The sequence below is a fragment of the Bombus impatiens genome, unplaced genomic scaffold (assembly GCF_000188095.3).
Source record: "Bombus impatiens unplaced genomic scaffold, BIMP_2.2 scf_0060, whole genome shotgun sequence".
Classification (NCBI taxonomy): domain Eukaryota; kingdom Metazoa; phylum Arthropoda; class Insecta; order Hymenoptera; family Apidae; genus Bombus; species Bombus impatiens.
The window spans coordinates 228,460-256,287 of NT_176479.1; the positions used below are offsets into that span (position 1 = coordinate 228,460).

The 27,828-nt window shown below is 34.7% G+C and overlaps 3 protein-coding genes across 4 annotated transcripts in view; 1 reads left to right on the forward strand and 2 right to left on the reverse strand.

The window, feature by feature from the left end:
- Positions 1-27,828, forward strand: part of LOC100750065 (calcitonin gene-related peptide type 1 receptor-like) — a 134,194-nt gene that overhangs the window by 23,217 nt on the left and 83,149 nt on the right. Inside the window, 1 exon segment of the mRNA XM_033324696.1 lies at positions 1,916-2,033. Coding sequence (XP_033180587.1) covers positions 1,916-2,033 — 118 coding nt within the window.
- On the reverse strand, positions 2,817-15,356 carry LOC100744195 (UDP-glucuronosyltransferase 1-6). Of its 2 annotated transcripts, XM_003485458.4 has the most exons (6): positions 11,131-11,284; positions 9,557-10,072; positions 7,364-7,780; positions 5,646-5,877; positions 4,816-5,044; positions 2,817-3,210 (listed from the first exon to the last, which is right to left on the reverse strand). In XM_003485458.4, the coding sequence occupies exons 2-6, from the start codon at positions 9,950-9,952 to the stop codon at positions 2,919-2,921; spliced, it is 1,566 nt and encodes a 521-aa protein (XP_003485506.1). In that variant the 5' UTR covers positions 9,953-10,072; positions 11,131-11,284; the 3' UTR covers positions 2,817-2,918. The 2 variants fall into 2 exon arrangements, with proteins under 2 accessions (XP_003485506.1, XP_024228068.1); XM_024372300.2 differs by lacking the exons at positions 9,557-10,072; positions 11,131-11,284 and adding an exon at positions 14,632-15,356.
- Positions 16,890-27,664, reverse strand: LOC100744312 (UDP-glucuronosyltransferase 2B30). The gene is made up of 5 exons (XM_012393802.3): positions 26,178-27,664; positions 22,372-22,791; positions 20,690-20,921; positions 19,524-19,749; positions 16,890-19,171 (listed from the first exon to the last, which is right to left on the reverse strand). The coding sequence occupies exons 1-5, from the start codon at positions 26,577-26,579 to the stop codon at positions 18,886-18,888; spliced, it is 1,566 nt and encodes a 521-aa protein (XP_012249225.1). The 5' UTR covers positions 26,580-27,664; the 3' UTR covers positions 16,890-18,885.

Below are 27,828 nucleotides of genomic sequence, written 5' to 3' on the forward strand. Positions count from 1 at the left end.
GCGCTCGGCTATAAAATTATTGATTTTACTTCATTTCTCGCTTTAATAAGAGGATCAATGTCAACCAAAATTGTATTCGATAAACGTTACGTCGTTCGACAATTTATTTCGTTTTCTCTTCTTCAGAAATATTATCCTCCGATAATTGCAAGTTATTTTAATCAACGAACGAATACGCCTTTCAGAAATTTCAATGTTAAAACATTAAATATCCATTTCTATTAAAATAATATTAAGTTTTAGTTAATTAAATAACAACGAGCAGGATCCGCATCTACGTAGGTTGGTTCGCGATAGATCTATCAAAGAAACGATAAGCAGACGCGATTTCTCTGCGGAATCGAATCTGGTTGCGTTGCAAAACCAACTTATTGTTTCCTGCTCTGTCGTCAGAATGAACGCAATAACTCGCTTCGCCAATGAACTCGTTACAGCCATGGTATATCGGTTGAAACGATCTCTATTCAGAAATCGTGAAAGCTTCTACGTTGATTGATATTCTATTCCAATTTCACGTTTGAATTATACGAAATTTAATTATCACCGCCGCATCGACATTGTAAAATATGCCCAGACGTTTATCGACATATTTAATCGTGAAATGCCATTGTTGAATATCATCGAATGACAAGTGGGTCGTGATTAGTCGCACGAAATACGTATTATTTTAATTACGTCAGGTTGGGATATCACAATTTCCCAAGAAATTTGCAACTTTTTTTTTATCATCGAGAATTTTCATCGCCTTTTTTATTGTCGACATTGATCGAGCTGCTCGGGAAACGCGCATCGTTAATCTTGGGCAGAAGACACGATTTGCTTGTCCCATCTTGATTAACAGATTCTCCAGGCTTCCGGTAACAATTTTCTCTTTGATTTATAGTGCGCGAACGATGAATTTTTATGCATTTATGAAAAATGTCAAGGCGCAACAATGCACATAATGTACGTGATGTAGAAATTACGATAGTTGATGGAACGGAAGTTTATCTAAGTTTGAAATTACGTCTTAACAATTCGCTAATGCGTTAAAATGACTAAACTATAAATATAAATAATAACTAGATGAATTTTATTCGAGATAAAAATAAGATATAACAGGGTGAAACAACGTGTCGCTTTTAATCATGAATAAAAAATAATTTACGCGAAGGACCTTCCGTATCGAAATCATTCTCAAATAATGTCTTTTCTCTCGAATTAACGCTTTCAACTAACTTTCAACGTTATACTTTAAAGGACAAACGTAGATTATTTTACAACGCAATAAGATTTATTCTCAGAACTGTTCTCGATCATCCTCGAATGATAGCTGTGTATGTTACGCTTGTGCGAATGACGAAATTTGTACTTCTGACGCAGTTCACATAACGGAGTTAGAAATTATCTGAGAAATTATCTCGCCAAATGTTTATTTAAACAAACGAAATCAAAGGAGATATTCGTTTGATAGTCGGGCAATAAAATAATTTACGGGAAAGTGTATTTGTTTGTCGAAACAACTTCCAAGATAATTACAAATCAAATAGCACGGTACTTTATTTGAAGCATCATCTCTCAAGCATTTCGATCAAATTATATTTACCAATTTGAAATCACGTAAAACTCGATCGCGTTGTAGTTACTTTCACGTGCTTATTTTCTATCTCATTCGCTTTAACCCTTGCACATGTGTAGCATAAAAGAAAAGTATAATATTCTAAATCTTACATATTATTGTACATATGCATATCACGTAATTATTGAAATTTATTGCCCACGAAAAACTGATAGTATTTACGTGTTTTTACGTACGTATATCCGACGTCAGAAATACAAGAAGCTCGCGAATCGTTCGCGTGTTCGTTGCACCGTGAAAGAATGAAATTCAACGAAGAAGTAGATTACGAATCATTAAGAAATTGCTTCGTTGTAGATGCCAGTGAATACGACCGTAGGCACTACCCTTTTGGACGAGGAGCTTCGGCGTATTTTGCAGGAAAGGGAGCTGGAATGTTTGCAGTTGCAGGCCATGAATTCCACGCCACCACCAGGTAGGATTCATTCGTGTTTGGTTACTTGGCGATATACATTTCATCCTTGAAACATTCGCCTCTGAGAACTCATTAAGTCAAATTGCGGTACTATCGGATTTTCTGGCGATAAATTAAAAATCACGGGAATAATCCCAATATAAAAACGCAAATTCTTGCACGCGCCGCTCACTGAGAACGCGAATTTCAAGTTGACAAGGTTTATTGAAATTTGTCGCGTGCGGCAACGTGATAAACCCAGGTCAACACTCGAAATGTTATTTTCGTGTTTTCTTTGTTTAAGCGCGGAATATATTTTTAACTTTATCCGACGTGTTCGCGAGTCTACGACATCCGAGCCCTATGCGACGTAAAAGGAAAGCGAACATTCTAAAACAGCGCATATTTTTAGACGATCGCGACATTTTCTCGAGTAATGTAAAGCAGTAAATTTGTGGATATTTTCCTAATCGTTCGTACTCGGGCGATTTTCACGATACGGTTGATCAGCGAATCCAGTACACTTTAAGGGAAAATTTTTTGAAATCAAAAATTTTCCTTTCTCCTCGCCATTTAAAAAGAATTACAATTAAAAATATCCGTATCATTTTAGGGGGGGCAAGATATAAATCAAAAACAATCCAAGCCAACGCGTCTAATTATTAATTAATAATATAGTGCAAGTAGAAATAATATAATTATTACGGTAAAATATATATATGTACATATTTATATATATCTGAACGATATTTTAATATTTTACAAAAATTACACAGATGTATAACTGTTATGGAAGATCTCTTGAGAAAGGCAAATCGAATTGAATGTACAAAATAGTTACGGTATAAACGACGCGTAAGAAGATTCACACATTCACACCTACACACACTCACGCGTTAAGGCAATTTATTTCTTCTTTTTCGACTCAGAAGTTTGCTTTTCTATACAAGGTTTACATCCAAATATACAGTTCTTCAGTTTTTTAACCAGAAGAACGGTGACATAGAGAACAACCAGCAGACAGACGAGTAGGAAACCGTAAACGTCGATCAAATTCTGTTGCCACCAGTTAAGATGGATAGCCGGTGATTGCAGAGCGAATCCGTTTCTAGCAACGTACTCGACCCAATAGATAGCGGTGTCTATGGCGCTCATGGGTCTGTCTTTGAATATCTTCGATACTGTTTGCATGCTCGATCTGAAAATTCGTAAATCGAAGGTATTAGAAGAAAATGACGTAGGGAAACGTGATATTTTTGGCGGAGAACAGCGGCGAAAGAGAGAGAACCGTAAGGTGGACGTTGCTGGAAAAATTCGCTGCGAATGTTGGTAAAAATTTAAGGGAGATATACCCTGTGACACTAAATTTATAAATTCGTGGTACGAATAGAAGCGAGAAGTAAGACAAAGATGAGGAACGTGGAAATTACTTTGGAGGCTTCGTTTTTATCACATCAATTTCGAAGATTTAATCGTTGTTAGCATCGATGTAATTTTCGAGAATTTCATTTCTCGACGCGACATATTTCGGTAAACTGATTAATCGCAAGAATTGTCAATTTCCAAACGAAATCTACAAAGTAATGCCGTGAAAATGAATGTTTCTCTATATTTTCCAATTTCACTTCCGAGTGGCTCAAACGATAAAATTACGCTAACAAGGGATAATTGTGATAAGGAAAGAAACTGTAAAATTGTAATAGTTGAAGATGATAAGACGAGGAACAATAGGTAAAACGAAATGGCACGGCGAGCCATAAATTGGCAACGATGAGAGGTAATTATTGCAAAGGAAGGAACTACAAAATAGACAGTAAAAAGGGGGTAGTTACGGCAAGAGGAGGAAGGGTAGAAATAAATGGCGAGCATAGAACTGCAATAGCGAGGCACAGTTACGGGGAACAAATTTTTAAGGGTTAGGAGAAGATGATAATAAAAGGCTACGAACGACGAAGAAGTAGACGAAAAATGATGAACGCAAAGTAGGAAGATATGTAAGAAAGAGGTGTTGCATAGTGAAAAATATGGAAATGGAAAGGATGGAAGGAAAGGGTGAGAAACGTATAGGAAGTTAGATGGTAGTAAATAAGAAGCTGAGAAATTAGGATATGTGCGTGTAGTTATGTAAATTTAAAGTTTGAACAGCTGTGAATTTGTGAATCTCGCGTCTTCTAACTTGGGAAAATCTTTGGAACCGATGTTTGCGTATGTGAAGTTTCGAAATTGAGAAAGTTCAGCGTGAAGTTCGGTAACTGCTGGAATCTTCAAAAATAAATTCTGCAGTCGTGCAAATAGCTAAGAACAAAAGCATTAGACGTGTATACAAAAATAGTGAGATACCAGAGAACGATATAACGAAATTACAGTAAGGTTGTTCGATTAATTGAGATTTAAGAAACTCATGTTAAAATCCATTAAGGTCGATCAAATGTTATTAGAAGTATAAGATAAATCAAAAAACAGTGTCATGAAATTGGTAAGAAGATTTCAATCCTTTCTATCGTACACGTTTCACCTTCAGATTTATAGATCTCATTTTTTAGTGCGTATTGTCCAACGTTAGATATATTAAAATACTTAACTCTTTATACGATTGAAATTAAAGAAATCTTTATTTGAAAAATCGATAAAAAATAATCAAACGTTATTAGAAATACGCAGAAGAATATGGAAATAAATTTACAACTTTTCTTCGGTATACGGTCATTTTGTGTTTAAACTTGTTAACGTCGTTCTCTAATCACGTTGCACGTTACAAGTATAGTAAACATTCGAAATTACTGATAAAAGCACGCGTACTTACCTATACGTTTCATCGTGCAAGATCGTATCAATCGCATTGTAAAGGTTCTCCTCTGTGATATTCTCCACAGAGCCAAGGTTCACGGCAATATTTTTACTAGCTGCGTTTCTCATATTCGTGATCTGATCACCGAACAGAGGAATTCCAATCATGGGGATGCCAAAGTAGATCGCTTCTAGCGTACCCATTAGACCTCCGTGCGTTATGAACGCCTTTACGTTTTTGTGCTCTGAAATTGAAGAAAACGAGATGTTATTCTCTTCTCGTCTAATTATCGTATATACGGCAGTTTCCAAAATCGAGAAATATATGCGCGATCTTTAAAATGATTACACGCGACGATTTTGGTGGTAATAAAATATGGCGATCTTTTCGATGCTTTTTCGAAAACATCGTCCACGAGATTGATGACTATCGACTCGTTCGCGATGACACTATCGATAGGTGATCAGGTTCGATCCAAATATCTATTTTTATATAACAAAATAAAATTAGCCGCGTAACTACAGCAGGAAATTTTATACTCGAAGTATTTTAATTAAATTTACGATATCGCTGAATTTGATCAAAATTTTTATTTCCATACGATATAATAATCGAGCGTTTTTGGCACGCGAGTCGATGCAATTTTCGTTAATAAGGAAAATATGCAACGCGAATACACGAACATAAAAATCATTCCATGTCATTGACGACATACATATGTACATATGTATCTTACTATTTAACAAATGTTTATTTAATATTTGCGAGCGTATATACGATCATTATACTAAAAGAATTAAAAATATACTAAAGGAATAAAAAATTCAATTTATTAAATTACTCACTGAACACAGTCGCTTGAGGGAACCAGGATTGTATCATCACGTTCTTTGGCAATCCAGGTAACAGGTCCTTCTTTTGCGCCACCTTCATGAGCACTCGAACAGGTGCGATTCTCTCGAAAACTTTGTAGAAAGTTTCGAGAAGAGGTTTAGGGAACGTCTCGATCCTCACCATCGATCCAAACGTGAAGAATATGCAACCGTGTGTACTTTCGTCTAGCCATTTCTTCAGCTCCTGTTGGTTCAAGATAAATGTATGAAGATGTACCTTTTTTTGGCGCGGATTGCGAGGAATTTTTCACTTTTTCACAGGCTCATAAAAGTATTCGAACATCCGTGGACGTCTTTTATGAATATACTATGCGTGCCATTCGAAACGTTTCGATTGTCACTATGAGATCATGGCACTATGAGACTATTATGATTATATTGGTAGAATTGGCGAAACCAATCTGGAAATACGTATAAAAATTACAGTATGAGTATATGGTGTTCCACAGAAATCACAAAAGTAGATTTGCACTTCAAATATCTGTTATATTAATAAACTTTGATATTCAGTGTTGCCATACTAATTTGAAGCTTTTTATAAGCTTAAGATTCGGACGTATACGAATTTTTTATTGGTTACATGTTTGCAATAAATATCTTGCACTTTCTATATACATTTTCGTGTTGGTTTCAAATTTTATCGATATAATCGTGATACTCGTGTTTCGTTACAGTGCCAATGAAATTCCGAGATATCTTTCATACCGTAGAATATACACATAAAACTTTTCCATGGTAATCGTTTGTCAGGGTACATACGAGTCGTCATATTGAAATAATTTGATCTCATTAAGAAAAGAAAAATTAGTAGCCAATTGGTGATGAATTAAAGAGTAATTAAGCATCGTGAACGAAGAAATAATAATTCTTGTGTAGCGAATTGATTACTAGTTGCGTGCCTACCGGACACGAAGTCTTTTTTAGAACTTCGAATGCATTATGGTAATTACACGTTGCATCATAATCTTGGCCAATCATCTTAATAGTACCTCGAGATTATTGCACTTTGGACAAGGTACTTTGTCGTTGTACTTTAATTTCTCTGTTTTTCTCTTCCGTGTCTGGTGAAAAGCTTCGGTCGAATACATTTTACGAAAGATTATAGCTACAAAGTTTTTAAATTTGGTGTATCTTTAATCTCTTGGATTGTAATCTTCGATACTCGCTCGATAATATTGAGAGCAGTTGACACGATTTTCTATTTTCCCAAATTCCATGTCTCTGGCAAATATATCTAGGAGTACATTACATCTTTTTTCAATATAACACATAAAATAATAATTATTTTATCTATAAACACTCCGCCACACTAATCCCATCCACTGCTTAAGTCAAACGTTGGAAATATATTTCGATAAAGATAAAAATCGGGGAAAGTAAATTCAGTATGTAAATACTGAAAATACTTTTTGCATCCTCAAGAATCTATTTTTTCTACAATATTTTCAATACCTTTACCGCATTATACGAATATCTGTTAAATCAACTATTCGAAATATTTTCAAGAAAAATAAATGTTCGTGAGGTAGGAAATTCAGGATGGGATTTCGTTTGCATCACCAACGATCCAATTTTTTTTTAAATATTCCTTAAAGTGCTTTCAACCTTTTCTGTTTATGGTCGGAGTAAAAAGAAAACATAAAGAGAAAAAGAAGCCATGTTTTACTCACCGGTGTCAACGGATCCGAATTTTCATTAATGTGTAGTCCACCGACCTCGATGACCCCAGTAGTCATCGGCCTGACTCCGTTTATGCTATGATGCGAATTGACCAAGATAGCCGCTATATCTTGATAAAGTTCCGGGATGCCAGCGTCTATATTAAAGAACTTTTTCACATAAACACCCTGCTCGTCCAAATAGTAGTTCATCTGCCATGATATTAGGTTTGTTAGGAAGGTATTATGTAGCCTCTCCCAAAAAGTCATTCGCTGGCCGAACGACGAAAATAGGCCAGGCATAAAGGAGGGATTATTCGGATTTCCTGTCAAGGTGCTGAGCCATTCGTGAAAAGCCGAGGTGACTATACCAATCACGGGTTTGTTTAGGTGACGGCCGAACGCCAAGTAACATGGTGCGGCGAACAGCTGGAAGAAATATACAGAATTGTTTCAGTCTTCTAGTTTTGGGATGAACGAGTATATAAAATCGTTTCAGTTTTTCAATTGTCGAATAATTAGTTGCACAAACATTGACATAACATAACTTAAACATAACATAACATAACTTAAACATAAACCTTCACTTGTAAATATAAACGATATAGTTGAAATGAAACGATATAGTTGAAAATCGGTTTTTTATTCTACGCTTTTGACTTATCTTTGTACGTAGAATAATCTGCCGTCGACTAATTAGTACTATCCAGTCCTGGTATACGTTCGAGTATACTTGATAAATTTTCAAACTCGATTTTACTCGAAAACTAAACCTTAAATGACAAAATTTTATCCCATATTTTGTTTTTATCTTTTCACGAGAAAATCACCTTGTGCACGCTTGTACGTGTTATTCAGCCACGCTCTGTATGTGTAAAAAAGAGTTGTTCCGAATGTTGACTTTGACAATATATCTCAACATCGTTGAAATCAACGAGGTCGTTCGTTTTGTAAACATTTAGCGTTTCGAGAAACCATATACACTGTTGTTTTAAAACTGCTTGTATAGTCGCTCGGCTGTGACAAAATGTATTATTCCGTGCGATGAACGTCTGACTCGCGAACGATTTACATCGGAGATCGAACGATCGGTCGGCTATTCCGCTTTCGTTGAGGACCGAAGATGATCCGCTAATGGAAAAACGGCTGGATTGTTTTTGCAACTTGACGGCGTGGAAAGTCGTTCGATGTTACTTTGTGGAAATTTGCTTAGCCATATTGAATAGTTTGGAAACGAATCGATGATTCGAATAGGTTTTGCGAAAGTGTCGCTTCGCGAGAGTATTTTCCAGTTATTTCACTCGATAGTCTGTCCGTTTTTTACAGGTCTATTTTCAAATTATCGTCTAACTTTAACGATAACTATGATTGAAAGGATGATAATCGACGCGAAAAATTGAGAAAAACGATGATGGTACTGTAAGAAGGTTACTCAATATTAGAAGAAAAGAAACAATTTTATTCAGTCGTGTACCTGTAAATAGTAACGAAGATTTGTTATCATAACGAGGATGAAGCGATTGTTAATTTTTTATTAAAAAGAAGCGCAAGATTATGATAGATAGCAGTGTGATAATTCTCTTAGTGTTGTTTCATCAATATTACATATGTCATTTTATAGATAAACGAATGTCACTATAGGAGATAACATGATTCTGTAGGTAAATGATATGCTGTATATGTTAGACGTTTAGAAATGCAAGTAACGTTTACGCTCGAAGATGCTAAACTTAAATGACGTTATATTACGCGTGAAATTAATTATCACGCTGTTGGCGAAACGACGATTTATAAACACTACGAGGAACTAGAATAAGACGTCAGTGTCGCGTGTTTGTTCTTTCAACCGTTTTTACTTATGATATTCTACTACAAAACATTTTAATTGATCTGGATTATATACTATGTTGTTATAAATGGCAATACTGCCTACGCTAAACAAGATGATAAGTGAAAATTAATTTGTCGCGTAATAATATTACATTTCTGACTCGCGTACGTGTTAAGCGAATAGAAATAAGAGAAACATGTAATTAAAAAAAAAAAAAGAAGAAAAAAACGCAGATACAAGAAAAATGAACAAAAATAACATTTCAATTCCTCGCAGTTTTCACTCAAACTTTCCGCTATAATTTAAGAAATAAAACTATCGATGAGATGAACTATTTCAAAAATAAAATATCATCATTATTATCTAAAACACACCTCTGTTATGACAAGGTCGTACCGATCCTTAGACCTCTTTAGAACGTCTTGCAATTCCTTATGTGCCAATAATTCGCAAACCGAATTCCCTGCCACATTTACTAGGTTCTTTACATTCATGCGTCCAAAGCGTGTTATATTTTCCATGTGCATGCTATTTACCACCGCCGGTAAGGATCCTTCCAATGAAATTTGGTTATAATTCGGCGGTGGATTCTTCATAGGGAAATGAGTAACAATGTCCACTTGATGGCCCCGTTCCGCAAGGCTCGTCATCAGTCGTTCCGCCATCACCCAATGACTTTTTCCATTGAGCGGAAACACGCCGAGAATTCGTAGGCCACTGCACCAACCACACGCGAGTATCGTCAAAAATATCGGTAGTAAGAGTCTCATCGTGACGACAAACGAGTTTACACGTTTCTTTCTTTCAGATTTTCAATTTCTCTTCTTCGTTCATCACCCAATGACTCGATGAAGTTCTTCGTTCTCCAACCACTGATATCTTTGGATTATCTTGAAATTGTTTCGAAATTATGATACAGAGATCTTAGAACACGTTTGATTTAACATCGAACATTTATTTATTTTATTATGAGTTTTTTTATTTGAGACGTAAATATATCGAACGACGAAGCTCTTTCTCGAGAGAGCGGCAGAAGTATTTCTTGCTCCGCGATTCACTCGATGTTGAATGACAGAGTTCGAGTGTCGCTACGCACTAATACGCGGTGTAATAATCGCATATACTATGACGAGAGATTACGTGGGCGAATAATGGAATTACGGTTGTTCAATGGCCACGAGATAACACGTGACTTTGCCAGAATGACGAATATCAAGAGGAAGATTTTCTTTAGGTTGCTTTGCGATTAGATAGCATCTTAACAGACGGATGATGAAATAGTTCGAGAATTTGGTTACGCGTTGCAATGTGCCTACTCACGTCCGTGTATTTATGTACTTCTACATGTATGTATTTCAAGTTTCCGGTCAGAAGAGCGCAGCCAGTCAGAACAGAGAACAAGTTAATCACTTTACTATACATACACGTAAAATAGCTACACGCGATGATTAAGAATGGGAATAGTTGGTATCTGTAGCCAATTCGCATCGAACATTTGCGAATGATAAACATTGTTGTATGAACGCGTGTAAATAAAAAGAAAAAAAAATGTTGCCCTCAGATATTGATCTTATTTACTATTCTTTTCACCTTTTGATAAGAACTACTGTGAATAGATATGTATTAATATTTATCAATAATATTCATCAAGAATATTTATTATTCACTAAGAGGCTCGTTATGTTATTAACGCGAATAGAGTTAATTTTCGGAGTTTAATAGCCACATGTATATAAATTATTCTTCTGACGATAACAAAACATAATTACGAGTCTTCTGTAACCTTTAATGAGTTTCTTCCAGATAAAGTTAACGACTCGAATCGTCGCTGAAACTCGAAGTCGTGTGATTACGATAAAATTACTTTTCCTTTTCGATCTTACAATCGCTTACAAATAAATAATACATGATAAAGTAATAAATAAATTAATAAAATAACCAAGCAAACCTTCTGCGGTCTACGATCATTTATCAAACGAATTTACTCATTGACAAACACCAGATTTTTAACGTTGTTCGATCACGTTTATCGTTGCTCAAGTAAAAGACTACAAATTGTCGGCGAAGGAAACACTCTCACTGCTGTATCCGCGAAAGACAGCGGCGAACTGATGTACGAATTTGTTTCGCAAACGACACGAAATCGTGAAATCTATTTATGAAGAAGCGGCAGAAGTGATCAAAAAGCAGATGTGGCTACGATAGTTACGAGGTGTATATGTGTTGTCCGTGATAATTGTAGCGCTGTTGGCTGTAGATGTCGCTAATAGGGTGTAGTACTGTTGTTTTTTTTCCATTTTTGACGCGTAGAAGAAAAACCAGATTCCGGGTCGCCGGGATTCGAACTCGGGTTCCGAACGTTCGTAACTTAAGGCGCTAACCACTGCGCTGCCGTTGTTCAATAGTATTATAGTTAGCGTCGAGTGGCGGTATTTGTTGTCGATTGCCGCCACAGTTAGTTGTTTCGCATTGAAACGTTTTAAAACTCTACATAACGCTAAGCAAGCTTATGGTTGCATAAGAACGCAATTTCTGTCGGAATCGGAGAATTTAAAGAAGTAAGATTTTGCATAAAAGAATTTTCTAAAATCGTTAAAAATATTTTTGGCCACGCTAATATTTGCATCAGTACTTTGACAATACGCTTAGCTTGTACTTTCTGCCATGTCATGTGTAAGATAACTTAACACGAAATGCGAGATATTGTACAGTACCGCGCAGATAATATTTGAATTCGGTTGGAAATACGTATTTATGTAACTATCGAACGATCGTTCTAGAACAGATGGAATTCGCCAGAAATAATAATCTGTCAGAAACTGGCTTCTTCGGTGTTTCTAAGTCTCTACACTGGTTCTCTACGAATATTCTCTACAGAATGTTCGACATATACGATAGGAACTTTAAACGAAAAAGTTGTGAAACGACTAGACGAAATAGCTTTGTAGAATTATAAATAAAGTATTTCTTTGACCATTGCTTTGCAATTGTTTTTCACAAAGATAGTTTCATAGATAAATCGCAAACAGTCTAGGGGCGCTAATTGGAACAGTTTGAAGTATCAATCAATAGAAAGAACATTCTTTTCATATTACGCAAGAGATTCTACTATTTAGTACGGTTAGTAGTTCTCGATGTCGAAAGGTACTAGAAAAAGTTATATTTCATGTTTGATAAGATATTTCATAGATCATGTGCCGCTTCGATTCTGTCACGTTTATATATTTATTTTCATATAATTGCTATGCACACGATTGCAGTCGTCTCTCGTTCGAATTGTCATGTTTTGTTTGGTTGTGAAAGCGTTCCACTTTCACGTTTCATCGCGATGAATCTTTCCTCTTCGTCAAATCTTCCTGTCGTTTCTAACGTTCTTCGTATCGCGTTATCGGTGTATGTTGTTTAACATCAGGGTAATACAAATGCGCCTGAGTTATCGATGTTATTGATAGATCCTACTCTATGTCGTACTATCGACAGGTTGTTATCTCTGCACGACGTATCTTCCAAGATGCAATCTGTCAATTACAGATTTTTTTTATTGAAAGATAACTTACGAACATATAAACTATCTGATATTTGTCGCTACAGTTAATTATGTAAATACTTATAAAATAAGTAATTCTCTTTTATCGCTTTGTCGTAAGCGAACCTACGTTAATCTCTTATCGGTGCTGCTTATCTGAACTATTATTGATTCAAGATATAAATTTACGATAATTAATTAACTGCCAGTCGTCATACTGTGTAATAATTACAGATCAATTTTAATATGCACTCACGAATGATGGTCGATTTCTATAGAAAATGTCTCATTTAGAAGAATATACAGGACTTTCGAAAAACAAGGTAATTAATGGATTTATCGCGTATTGACCAAGAAGAGTAAAAAAAAAAAAGAAAGAAAAAGCGTAATCGATACAGATCTTAAGAGCAATCGTTTCGATGTGAAATCAATTTTGATTATTTATTAACGTAAACGTTGGATGTTACATTTAACTGAAATTTTGCTATTTTCCAGTTGTATCAACGTAAACGTGAAACAACGAATGAAATATTCGCGTTGTCGATTATAGTGGTTCGGATAATGGTAATGCGTGTTGAATAACGATCAGCTGGTTTTGCGATCTAAAACGCAGTTAATCAATTTCACGGCCGAATTATAATCGAATTGAGTATGTACCTGGAATCATCAAACTTCATCGGCATTAACACGTTTTCAAACGTTCGCGTGATAATTATGTTAACTAAACATTATACATTGCAAATTAATTCAATTCTGATATATTGGACATGACACCGATACGTGAGAGGTAAATTTGCGAAGATACACAAATATCCATAAATCATCGTTTTAATAATTCATTACGTATTTTTCATTTCAATGGCTGGATATTTGTTTCTTGGAAAAATAACGAAAGTTGGGAAATCTGGTCGGTAAGATAATATTGACTCTCGTGTATAAAGTTCTGATAAGAGCATAGAGAAAGAATTTTATCGCAGAGGCAAGGAAGACCAAAAATTTCGGGGATAGTTACGACTATTAATTTATTTCATTCTCTTACGACATACGAACCGAATTAAATAATTGAAACGATTTGTAATTACGCGTGTCGTAATTTGCTTTACGTAAAACTTCCTCATTGTACTCTCTCGAGTGATAATAAATTAGATCGTCTTTGAAGTTACTTCCTTTGAATAATGTGACGAATTAAAGTGTATTAAGAATTTCATGATATCATGAGAATCTTTTCGTAATCTGTTAATTAAAGGGGAAGTAAAGTATGCCGTTGAATGTTTATAGATAAAGAAGTATAAGATTAGCGTATGATAAGCGATATCTTTAATAGTGTCATGATCTGTTTAATTTTATCAATTTTATCAATAAATGAATATTATTGTAGAAGATAATACTATTTTGTAAATAAATGTATACTATTTTAGAAGACAATTGAAATTGCAAGGTGTATTTTTCAAGGTGTTAAAATTAAGTCATGTTATATTACATTCGACACTGTTGTTTATTGCGCTAATCATGAAACAACCGACCATTCATGAACGCTAGAACGGACTAGAACGAGACTAAATTGCACAGGATAAGATAATAATCGAGAACCACTTTTTTGCGACTTACCGCCAATTTACTGCCAATTTTCATGCTGCTATTTCTGTCTCGGGTATTGAGAAAGACAAAATAAAAAGTCTCTATTTTCTTACGAATAGAAGTTCGATAAAAATAACATAAAAAAAGAAAAGAATGGGCGAATCAAATAAATAGAAGCGGATAAATAAATAGAAAAGAATAAAATAAATAAAATCTGTATTCCTGCAATTTCGAGTCAAATTCGTTTCTTTTCAATTCTTTTCGATATTCGATACAATTCAACAAACATACCGAAAGACGAAAGATCGTGTCTCAAAATAAAATGTTATAATTGTTAGAACGTACCTCTGTTATGACGATATCGTAGTGGTCCTTGGGCTTCTTTATAACGTTTTGCAGCTGTTCATGTTCGAATAACTTGCAAAGATCTTTTCCTGCTACGTCCGTAATAAATTTCACATCGACGTTTCTCATGCGCGTTACGTTGATCGCGTGCACGTTATTTACCGGTGACTGTATTGTTCCTTGCACAGAAATTTGCTTGTAATTCGGCGGTGGATTCTTCATAGGGAAATGAGTAACAACGTCCACTTGATGGCCCCGTTCCGCAAGGCTGGTCATCAGTCGTTCCGCCATCATCCAATGACTTTTTCCATTGAGCGGAAACAAGCCGAGAATTCGTAGGCCACTGCACCAACCACACGCGAATATCGTCAAAAATATCGGTAATAAGAGTCTCATCGTGACGACAAAAGAGTTTACACGTTTCTTTCTTTCAGATTTTCAATTTTTCTTCTTCGTTCACCACCCAGTGGCTCGATGAAATTCTTCGAGTATTCTTCGTCCTCCAACCACTGATATCTTTGGACTATCTTGAAATTGTTTCGAAATTATGATACAGAGATTCTAGAACACGTTTGACTTAACATCGAACATTTATTTACTTTATTATAAGTTTTTCACTTGAGACGCAAATATATCGAAGTTTGAGGACGAAGCACTTTTTCGAGAGAGCGGCAGAATCATTTCTTACTCTGCGACTGACTCAATGATGAATGGTATTGTACGATATCTGTATTGGTATACTGGTATCACTCATATAGTATATCGCTCGCGCGTTGCTCTCTGATCTTGTACATGTGCATACAACGGAGCGATGACACTTTCAGTGTTAGTAAGATAATATATAACTGTTCCAGAATGTTAACAGCTTTTCGAGTTTCACTTAGGACGAGATGAACGACGCAAGATCGAGGATGACTCGCGGATTTGATTATTCTTCCACGAATTGCTTATTCACGTTCGTGTATGTATTTTTGTAAATAGGTGTTGCGAGCTACCGCGTGTGCTGTTCAGAACCGAGCACGGGTTAATTACTTTGCGTAAGCGTAATTACAACACACGTTGTTCTGGCAAAGTTATTAAAAAACATGCGAATGGTCGGTGCTTACCTTGCGTTATATCAACCGTTTTTGAGTGATAAGCATTATCTTACTGATAGGTCGAAAGTTGGAATTATTGTTCAGATAATGATATGGAACTTCAATTTCGAAATATAATATCGAACGTATGTTGCGTGTGAACACGCGTTAACACAGCCAAAGGATAATTATTATGATTCTATCTTGTCTATAAACAAATAGATGGACGATTATGTTGAAATCAGCTGTTACGTCTAAGTTTCATGTCTCAGTTTCGCGTTTCACGTTGCATGTTCCTAACGATTCCGACAAAACCAACAAATCCGAGACCTGTCACTTTCGCATACACGATAGTGCCACTGTTAATCAACAACAGGAACAAAGCAATCTTCGAAATCCGTACGCAAGAATCATTCATCCATTTGCCCATTCATGGACCGAAAATTTATTCGTTCTTTCTCTTCATTTTCAGTTTTTTGTTCCGGATATTCGCCATTGTGTTCCAGTCTCATGTATATAGCCTCGATGTTCCTGCCCGATCGACCAAGACTTTCCCTTGAAAATAGCACATTGTCATTCGAACGTACCCCGTCTCACGGATCAGCCTTCTCGAGACTTTTTTCCGGTTGATTCGCGAGCAACGACGTTTCCCAAGACTAACGTCATTTCCGAACCATCTGTTTGTCGATCGATGGATTCACATTCGAGAAGGCGATTCACAGTTTCCACGTCGACTTCATCGTGCGGTAGAACCTCGATTCAAATGTGATTTGTGGCTTCACGCGCTGGGATTTACGGCAATAACTAACTGCCGCGGATAGTCACTCGACGGTTTTCGAGTTACCCGGCTTACCTTCCAATCGCAATCGTGTTTTGTTTCGTACGAGAGAGCTTCGCTTGATTCTGCTGCATTTATAAGTTTTTCAGTCAGCCGTATAATGCTCAATTATGGAAAAACTCAGGATCTGATAATACCAGAGAATAAAATGATCGAAGTGACCGGTATCGGTCTTTCGTTTTTCCAATTAGGAATTTAGTTTCATCGTAACAAATTGCACTGATAATTTTTAATCTTAGAATTAAGTAACCTGATGTAATCCCTTTTAAATCAACCAGGATCAAACGATATCAGTTAAGAACTGGGTATAATTCTAATGGAAAATATTTGTTAATACGAGCTTGGATTTTTTAATACCATGTATTTGCTTTCTAAAATAGTTTTCGTCTTAGTCAAATAAGTTATCTTATAATACCAACAAAGATACGATGATCGATAAGATCTTCCATATCTTCGTCGTACAATTCGTTAATAACAATTACTCGTTAATCTACTTTATATTATTTTCCGAAGGTATCGTTGATTGATATTTTATAGCAATTACCTCGTGACATCTGACAGTATAATCATCCTCCCATAAACGAGGATATCGATAAGAAAAGTTCGTTGTCAAGAACTTCTTCACGTGTGTTGGTTTCGTTATTACGGTTTCTTCGATATCACGTAATAATTTATATTGACAGTGAAATAAACGCTACAACAATCGAGAGGAAATAAAAATTTGAAATTTTTGCCTCTTAATTAAAATTCCGAAAGAACGAGGAAGAGCAACTTGCTTCTTTTCATTTGCACTTTTTCTGAAAAACTCGACGATTAGTAAATAAAATGCCTCACTGACGCTTAATTGTATATAGCCTGTCTCGGTATTTAGTTGACAGTGTGTAAAGAGGAAAATTCCAGCGGATAAAAGCGTAGTGACTAGGGACACGTATCATCGATAAAAATATCTATTTTCGAAATTTCCAGGCTGACGTTGCTTTTCCGAGCGTACTCTTTCATAACGTTGAAAATTCTGAGAGGCAAAAATGCATTTGACACGAACTGTCAGCATCTAGAGGCAAGCGCATTTGCAACGATTAAACGCGAAACGATCATTGAACATTTTGTTTCAGTAAATCAGTATGAACGATATTTCACGAAATTCTTTCCCTCCACGAGTTACAAAGTATTTTCCGATTTTCAAAATATTACACCACGTTCTATATGATTTTGGAACACAAGAAAATATCGTTTTACATGTGTTCGTTCGTTCTTTGTTTTATGCTTGACAACTTTCAGCGTACAATGACGAGCAACGGAAGAAACATAATAACATAATTTTAAAATGATTATTTCATAACCCTATTTACTACTTAACTATTATCGTTACTATTAAAAATATCTGATTGTCTTGAAAGATAAAAACTGGAATATGCAAACATGTACGTACGTGCTCTTCTTTATCATTTTTCTCTCAGGACTTTTTTTTGCTTAATTTACTTAATTTACTTAATTTACGTTACTGTAAGAGTATAACAATAATGATACTGATAATAGGCTTTCGCTTATTGCGACCTTAATTCGTCGGATACAGAGATCTTCCTTATTTTTCACGCCAATGTTCTAATCATCTTTAGATCTATTCACTTAACAATTCACAAGCAATAAACATACATTGTGTGCATATTTTTTGTATTTTTCACTATTCATATATATATATATATATATATATATATATATGAATATACGGTATATATAGAAACATATATATATATAGTCGAATGTTTGCGATTCGATATTTTGTCGTTGGCCGATTCGCATGGAATGGATTAATTCACAATTTAATTGCATTTACAAATTTTCCTAAGTAACAATATATCCGCGTTGATACACTTTTATAAAATTAGAAAGAATTTATCTAGTATCGTTAAAACTGGACGCGAGCGATGATACGAGTACGTTGGTATTTTATCGTTAAATTCAATACGATTAAGTAAATTTCCATTTTGATAAAAAGGATTTGTCTTTTAATAGCGAGACGAGATAAAACGTCGAGTTCAGCTAATCGTCGAACCGCCAATGACTAATTACGAAAACCACGATTACAGGGCGTAAACAATTCACTAAGAGATCTTATCTCTCCACTAAAGCAATCTTCTATGTACTACATCTATTCGAATTTTCCTTTCTTTTTTTTTTTTTTTTGTCAAAAATAATATATATAGTACGAAAAATATTTTTATCGCGTTTTCTTTTCTCTTTCAATGGAAAAAGGAGCAACGACTTCGTCGAGGAAAAACGAACCAAGATTTCAAGTCATCAACGTAATAAAAACGAAAAAAAAGGAAAGGAAAGAAGTACTTAAGAAATTTTTTTCTTGCGTAACTCGTTGGAATCCGAGTTACTAAACGTTAAATTAAACACGAACTGAATCGCGGTCATTATAATATAGAGAGCGGCGACAATGGCAATCAGAATAAACGCTACAACGTCCAATAGTTCCACTTGCCACCATGTCAAGTCCATGGCCGGTGATCTGAGCGCGTTTGCACCGTGTCTGATGATGTATTCGACCCAATAAATCGCGGTGTCCGCCGCACTTAACGGACGATCCATGAATTTTCTCGAAAGCTTCTTCGCCGTGTCCCTGAAATGCGTACAGACATTTGACGAACTTTGTAGACGTGTAATTAGACCGTCACGATATCATGACTCAAGGCTACTTAACATTTTCTTATCTCGTGACACACGATAACTTTTGCCAAAAATATAATACTAAATGACGAAAGATTTTCTTTGATATAGGGATAAAATAGTTCAAAGATAAAATAGTAAAATAAAAAGAGAAAATACTTTTTATAGAAAAAATGCGATAGCAGTCTGTCGAAATGTTTGCCAAATTTAGCGGAACATAGAAGAATTAAAATAGGAGCAACGAATGAACGCGATTAGGTGACTTGTATACGCGTTTAGGGAAAAATTAGAAAGAGGAAAAATACCGATATTTTGGATCGTTCAAAATGCTATTCAGGGCGTGATCCATTTTCTCCTCGGTCAGAGTGTCAACTTCTAATCCTATTGCAATATTGAGCCGGACGTAGGTGTTGATATTGATAAATTGATCAGCAAACAACGGTATACCGATCAGAGGGACACCGTATTGAATTGCCTCCTGGGTACCCATAAGACCTCCATGGGTGATGAATGCCTTCACATTCTTGTGTTCTGGAAAAAAGAAAACAAATATCCTGTTAGAACGAAGATTAAAACGATGGTTAAAGGGAAGCTTCGTAATCTTTGCTTGATCTCTCGAAGGTTTATTACTTATGGAATTATGATAATGAAAACTTAAATGAAATAAACGAAAATACATAGTCGGTTAAGTACGTTATTTGATGCTCGGTAGCAGAAATATATAGAAAGATGGAGTATCGAGAGTATGGAAGATTGAATATTATTTAATTATTAAAAGTAATTATTATAAATAATTGAATTTTCTGCATTGAAATTGCAGATGATGGAATGTTGTATGGGCACTTAATCTTTAAATTTTAAAGGACGCTATTAACTTTCTAATCGATTAAACCTTTTATCAAAAAATCTACTTCAATCGTCTACCGTGTTACGCAAATTTTCGTCTCTGATAATCATCAATGAATAACGAATAAGCTGGTAGGATGTTATATCCTTAAAGGAAGGAAACGAGAGGGAAAAGAAGAAATCTTTGACGCGTGTATCTTATTTACATCGAATCAAATACGCTATAAAATAACCTTTTAATTCTATAAAATTCTAATAACGTTAGAATATAAATGTGTCGCATGAAAGATGCGTGTGTGAATTAATCGACGAATAGAATTGAAAATAGAAATCGTATTTTGTCTGGTCGCAACGTTGCATCGAGCTGAATATTTAACAATCAATTTTAATATCGAATATATTTATTCGTAATTCTGTTCCTACGTAAAATAATCTTTTAATCTTGCAAATATCTTTTGGCGAAATCAAAAATGGACGAATTAAAATTTCTGCAGAACTTTAATGGACTTTATCTTAATAGACTTTTATTCTTAACGGGTCTTACCCTTAATGGACCTTACAAATCTTATCTGTCTAAGTACTTTCCTTCTCTCAGTTTCTAACACGTTCAGCGATGATTACTTACGGAGAACTTTGACTTGTGGCACCCATGGCAAAACATGAACGTTCTTCGGCAAACCAGGCGGAAGTTCGTCCGATTTTGCGATTTTCATCAAAACACGGACAGGTGATATTTTACTCAAAGAGTTGTAGAAGATGTTAAGGAGTTTCAGTGGGAAGGATTCGATCTTCACCATCGAGCCAAACGAGAAATAAACGAATCCATGTGTGCTCTCGTTCATCCATTTCTCTAGACTCTGAAAATAATTTTCCCATTACAATATCTCGAATGTCGTTATATCTCGTGATGTTTCAAACGAAAATGTTAATTCGTATGGTATCAAATTTTGCAAACCTTGCTGAAAACTACGTTTCATTGTTTTATTTTACAGAGCGTATAACTATTATCATTGCTATTCTAAAATTTCCACTTACTGTTGCGATTGTTTTTAAATATATAGCCGTGCTGCAAAAGATCAACGAATTTGTGAAGTCATATCACCAAAAATTCTCTGTGACAGTTGATTCTAATATTCTAGCCAACAAAAAAATAAAAAAGAAAGACACCAAAAAATTTAAATTTATAATGCATCAATTCAAATAGTATAAAATTATACAGTATACGAATTGATTACATATTAGATATACTACATTTAAATTTCTAATATTCAATGAAAATTTAAGTGCAATTAAAATTGCATGACCTCAGTAAACTTTAATTCAAATAGTACGAAATTATACAGTATGCGAATTGATTACATATTAGATATACTACATTTAAATTTCTAATATTCAATGAAAATTTAAGTGCAATTAAAATTGTATGACCCCGATAAATTTTAATTCAAATAGTACGAAATTGTAGAGTATACGAATTGATTACATATTAAATATACTACATTTACATTTCTAATATTCAATGAAAATTTAAGTGCAATTAAAATTGCATGACCTCAATAAATTTTAATTCAAATAGTACGAAATTATACAGTATGCGAATTGATTACATATTAGATATACCACATTTAAATTCCTGATATTCAATGAAAATTTAAGCGCAATTAAAATTGTATGACCCCGATAAATTTTAATTCAAGTAGTACGAAATTGTAGAGTATACGAATTGATTACATATTAGATATACTACATTTAAATTCCTGATATTCAATGAAAATTTAAGTGCAATTAAAATTGCATGACCTCAATAAATTTTAATTCAAATAGTACGAAATTATACAGTATATGAATTGATTACATATTAGATATATTACATTTAAATTCTTGATATTCAATGAAAATTTAAGTGCAATTAAAATCGTATGAGCCCAATAAATTTTAATTTATATAGTATTTGAATTGAATTGATTTGAATAAGCGAGTCTCTCTCAAAATTCTTTATGTAACTAAATTTAAGAAAATTTGTTCCTACATCTTCCGATTCTCAAGATATTCTACGAAATATAGTTACGATCTTTCGATCACTATCTTTATCTCTTCGATACGAACGACTGCCGATAGAAGGAAAGATACTAATTGTTAAATATTTTTCTCCGTAATCTAGCGAGTTCTCTTATCAGCCGTGAAAGGATTCGCAACGCAACAGGTAAATAGAAGAAGATTCGTACATCGAGTCTATCTATATATCTAAATATCATACGTATTAACCAGAACGTAAAGAGAAAGACAAAAGTAAAGAAATAAAATTACGAGCGGCAATTCGACTCCTTCGTCTCGTACGTGCAATCCTCCGACCTCGATGTACGCAGGAGTAGTGTGCTTGATTCCATTTATCGACATATGCGAGTTACCGAGGATCATAGATATCTTCTTCTCCACTTCTCTGATATCGGGCGCGTCAGGGCTAACGTATTTCCTTAGAATATCCGTCTGTTTTGCGGTTTTTGCTTTGAACTCCCATTTCGTGTAAACGGTGTGCACAAAATTGTACATTCTCTGCCAGAAATTCATATTTTCCGAGAAGGCAACTAGATTGCTTGGCGTGAACGCCAAATTTTCCGGATTCGCTATGCACTCGTAGATCCATGGATAAAGGACAGAGGAGCTCGCTCCTATCACTGGCACCTTTAAGATATCACCAAATATCGCGAAACACTGCGCGCCGAATACCTGAAACAGGTTGAACAAACGGGTGGGATTTATTTCCATGGAATTTTTACAATTGAAATTCACAATTTTCCTTTCTTTCGATCTTTTCGAAAGAGTTTGATGGCTAGAAAGAACCGAAGAAGGATGGAATTACACGGAGTGCTAGTTTGGATGCTCTAAACGAATCTTCATCCAATTGAATCTTTATTCTGATAAAGGCGCTGAAACAAGAGTTTAAGTAAATCATTGCGGAATTATTAGTTTCGCATAAGGGTGTTTAATACCGTTCTAAGTTTTCAATTTCAGAAGAATTTAAAAAGAGATTGGATATTACTCGTAAAAGTAATATCATTTCTGAGAGCAATATCCAGTCTCAACTATTTTATTCTATTTTATTCTATTCAACTATTTTATTCTATTTTATTCTATTCAACTATTTTATTCTATTTTATTCTATTTTATTTTATTCAACTATTTTATTCTACATTCTTTCGATGATTTTGCTTTTCTGTCTGAAGAGTAACGAGAATTCGAAACATGGAACAATTCGTACAGTTATTAAAAGCAGTAGATGTCTTATTGCAATGTTTCGTATGTAATCATTTACGACATTTCTATGACATCGTGAATTTAGCGTAACCGTGACTTTCCATCTTCTAATCTTTCCAACATTCCTTACGATTACTCAACTATCGGGAAGGGAAAAGAATTGCTCCTCAACTGGCAAACAAAGTATAGTTTACGTCTGAAAGTTGCAATCAGGTTACGTGACAACAGAAAAACGGAAGAAAACGGAGAACTTTATAGACGATATTTTATCGAGAAATGACTAAGCATCAAGCAGCATTTGTGATAAGTGGCGTTTATTGCTACTAAATGATGACAGCTTCAATGACTTTACATAAAGTCATTAGACTGAAATCTTTGCGTAATAGAAGTTATATAATCGTACTTATCTGTTATCGTTCGTTTGCAAAAATGTTACAATTTCTTTGAAAACTTTAAAAACTGTGTATGTAAAACGTGTCGCAAAAAGTAAGCTATGGCGAGTATACTCATCAAATACAGAGTATGCGTGGCTGTTATAGCATAGAATTAAGTTGTAACGAAATGACTGTATTATTTTTTAATTTTATTACTGACAGAGCTGGTCAGAACACAAAATATCGCTAATTTTTCGTGACGAGTATACTCGTCAGAAACAGCTAACTGGTTAACGATAGAAAATAACAACTATTTATGTAAAGATTTCCGATATTCTGAGATATTATTTACGGTGTAAATTCGTTTTCGTTGGAATTTTCATACTACCAAAAGTAAATCTGAAATTTATCTGTTCGTTAGATTAGCGGAAAGGAAATTAATTTTGTTTTCTATTTTAAGTAATTTTCTGTAGAGATAAATAAAGTTTCGTGATTTAAAAAACATAAATGTAGATTATGTTTGGTCGGAATTATCAACAGGAAATGGTAATTTAAAAAGAATTTTTTAAACAGACGTAATTACGCTATTCTGGCGTATAAATTAAAATATGTTGAGAATATATTTATACGTATCATAAAATGATTTATCGGTTCTTAATTTAATTAAGTTACTTTAATTAAGACACTTTAAAATATGTTGTAATCATATCGTGAAAGACGTCGGTGCATTTGGAAATATCGAATTGTCAAGATATCGCAAAGATAGTCTAACTAATAGACTGTTGCCTCGAAGATTTAATGTCTGAAGGATATTGGCGAGCAATAAACTGATGGAAAGAGGTGCGGACGAAGGATATTGCTTTCAGGGAATAATTGTAAGTTGAACGAAGAACGAACAGGCCGGTTAGTGGTGATTTTGATAGCGTTTCCTTATAACGAGATAACGAGCTAAATTGTAGGTCTACTTTGAACAATAGGTCTTCATCGACTAATTCTACTTTCAATTTACGAACGACACTTTAGACACTTTGGAATACCAAATAACCACGAGATCTCTTACTCGCCCTGTAACTATGTGTAACAAATCCTCTATTTTTATTTATATAAATTAGTAATTAGTAGAATATTTATGCGATTCTATCTTTATTTTCTTATTTACTTTTCCTCCTCTTTCTATGCGTTATTTCATTTTATAATTATCGTCGGATTCAGCAATTTACTGTTACAATGTAACAATTGGTTTCTGCATATATTACTTTTGACAAATGTTTGTTTTAATATAAAGATGTAATTTATTTATTTGCCACAGACAGTCAAGCGTGCATTTCATAAATGAACGCGAAATCCGATCAATTTCATTTCTTCTCGTCCGTATATATTCTGCAAATTTTGGGAACAACCATGATTGCTTAATGATTCGTAAATATTAATTGCGATATATTGCAACTGAAATCGTTACGTTTCGAAATGCCAAATGTATCGGTATATGTATCTATCGTACAAATGTATACGGTATATGACGTGAATGACAATTACATAACAACAAATCTTCATACCTCTTTGATGTCCGATTCTAATCTTACATAACATTTTAAATATAAATGTATATTAATTATAAATGTTCTCCGTATCGTAACCACGATGCCTTTCTTTATCCTCTGAAAGCTATAATTTCGAACGAAGTAAAGCCCCTGATAAATAATGCAAAACTTTATGCGCTGCATAATACCCACGAACTGAAAATAACATTTATATTCTATCCACATTTGTTGTATATGTGTTTGGCATTCAGTCGATTTGAATATATTTCTAAAGGCTATAATCTAGAATAACTTAGATGGTTTATTTCACCAACTTCCTTCCTGTAGTCGAAATTTCTTGTCAAAGAACATTCGTCTTTATTTCGAAAGCTTACTATTAAATTATCTATCCGTAATAAATTACCGAGCACTCGGAAAATTAGGAAAATTTGCAATTTCAAACTTGCACATTTCAAAAGTATATCTCTTAAAAAAAGGAAGTAATATATCAAAAGCGTATTCTTTGGTATTGTTAATAACGCTAGTAACAGAATTACGTTTTACCTTTTATCTTTTATTACATTTCACGCAATTTCGATATTTCAATAAATTATTTCATTAAATCCTATCTTATTTTATATATTTAACTGTATTCAGTGGTCGGATGAAATTGAAGATCACAGAAGAACAGACACGCTGAGTTCTATATCTTTTGTATCTCATAGCGGAACAATTTTTAAATCTCCTAAGCCGTCGATCGATCCGAACTATTACGAACATAATTTTCTTCTTCGCTCTTACAACTAACTATACGGCTAATCTGATACAATTTTGAAATATCCGCAGAAATGAACCACCGATGAAGCGATCCACTTTCTAAGATAGGAATTTCATTATTCCCGTGAATAAAATGATATCGTTGAACAAGGGCCTTTCTCACGCGATATTTTATTATAATTCATACCTCCATTATGACCGCGTCGTAAGGTGGATCGTTAGGCGGGTTTCGTATAAGTTTCTGCACCTGTGAGTTGTTCAAAAATTCACAAATATCGTTTCCCGCCAAAGTAGCCACGACATGAGTAACCGCCTCCGCAAACAACGTGTTTATTTCGTCGTAAGTCATGTTGTTCATGAATTGTCTCGCCATCGGTAGCACGATTAAATCGTTGTAATTCGGATACGGCTTCGTCAAAGGGAACGTACTAATCACATCGACTTGATGTCCTCTCTTAGCCAGAATCTTCATTAATTGTTCGAACATCATAAAGTGACTCTTTCCATTGAAGGGAAACACGCCTAATATTCGATATCCGTGACATATCGATAATATCGTGAAAATTAACACCACTGGAAACAGCTTCATTTTCCGAACACTTTCTAAGAGATTCACTTCACTTGCAAATTGTTCAATTAGTTAATAACAGAAGTTTATCTAGTTTACTATCAACTTTCGTGCAACTGAATTTTTACGAAGCTTCAAAATACGAAACATGATAAGGGACGTATGAATTTTTAACAGATTTTATCGAAACTACGGTAATTTACGAAGCTTCCACGAATTAGCCTTTATAAAGCCTCGAAATACGAAAACGACAAGAGACGAGTGAAATTTTCACGGATCACAATAGCGCGTCGACTTGATCTCGCGATTGACACGGTCTAATTCAGAGTCGACATTATCATCGTACACTTCACAGAAATAGCCACTGTTTTAAAAAATATTTCGCTGGCCGCAGAAAGATCGCAATCCAGTTCACAGGTTCCTGAAGAGAGCAGTTTTTTATCTTCGACCGTCGATTCTAGCGACCGTTCCAGGGAACGTCGATCGGTATAAAACGTTAATAGATCGTGAGCTATCGATCACTAAGCTTCGTTGTTATATATAATCAATTATCCGTATCGTTTGAAGCATCAGAGATAAATTCCATCCTCCAATGGTCGATTTCTCTCGCAATCTAAAATGCTATACACGGTCAACAAGTACTGAAACTTTCCAATCGTTGTTTATACGTATCATTTCCTATTGAAAATAGCTGACGAGTGGAATTTCATCGATTACGCTTATCCGCGAGCACACATCTTCCTTCCACGCTGTCGATCACCTTCTGCGCGGATCGTCGGCCAACTACGTATTCGAGTTGGATGATCACGATAAACTATCCAAGTCGCTTCGGCCAGATTACTTGCAAAATTTTCTCGAGTAACGTTCGTGTTTTCGGTCTCTTCGAATCATCTGACGAGTATGAAACGTAGTTTTATAAACGCCGCCTCGATACTGGCTTATGTGTTTGTATTGTAATCTACCAGGGTCAAGGAAACGCGAATATATAGGTAGGCGAAACTTGAAACGGAGCCATTGTAAAGAGTAGTTATTGCTCGGTCGCCAATAAGTTATGTCACTCGTGCGATACCGATTGCGTATTGCACATGATGAAGTTCGATGCATCAATTTAGAAAATTGTATAGATTATTAGGTTAAAAGTATTGAATCGTCGTGAATCAAAATTATATATATGTATATATATATATATATATATATATATCGTGTTGCTCATAAATAGAGAGATAGAATTACAACAATCTGTTGATAAGTTTGTCATTGGAGTTTGTCA

What these genes read in the sequence shown, in the direction of transcription:
- LOC100744195 (XM_024372300.2), bottom strand. Translation starts at nt 15,027, where the DNA reads ATGAGACTCTTATTACCGATATTTTTGACGATATTCGCGTGTGGTTGG. An exon ending in ATTCGGATCCGTTGACACCG is followed by an intron (nt 5,878 to 7,363) that starts GTGAGTAAAACA and finishes TTGAACCAACAG; the next exon opens with GAGCTGAAGAAATGGCTAGA. An exon ending in CCCTCAAGCGACTGTGTTCA is followed by an intron (nt 5,045 to 5,645) that starts GTGAGTAATTTA and finishes CTTCAATTTCAG; the next exon opens with AGCACAAAAACGTAAAGGCG.
- LOC100744312 (XM_012393802.3), bottom strand. Translation starts at nt 26,579, where the DNA reads ATGAAGCTGTTTCCAGTGGTGTTAATTTTCACGATATTATCGATATGT. An exon ending in AAGGAGTCGAATTGCCGCTC is followed by an intron (nt 20,922 to 22,371) that starts GTAATTTTATTT and finishes AATTATTTTCAG; the next exon opens with AGTCTAGAGAAATGGATGAA. An exon ending in TTGAACGATCCAAAATATCG is followed by an intron (nt 19,172 to 19,523) that starts GTATTTTTCCTC and finishes TACGCATTTCAG; the next exon opens with GGACACGGCGAAGAAGCTTT.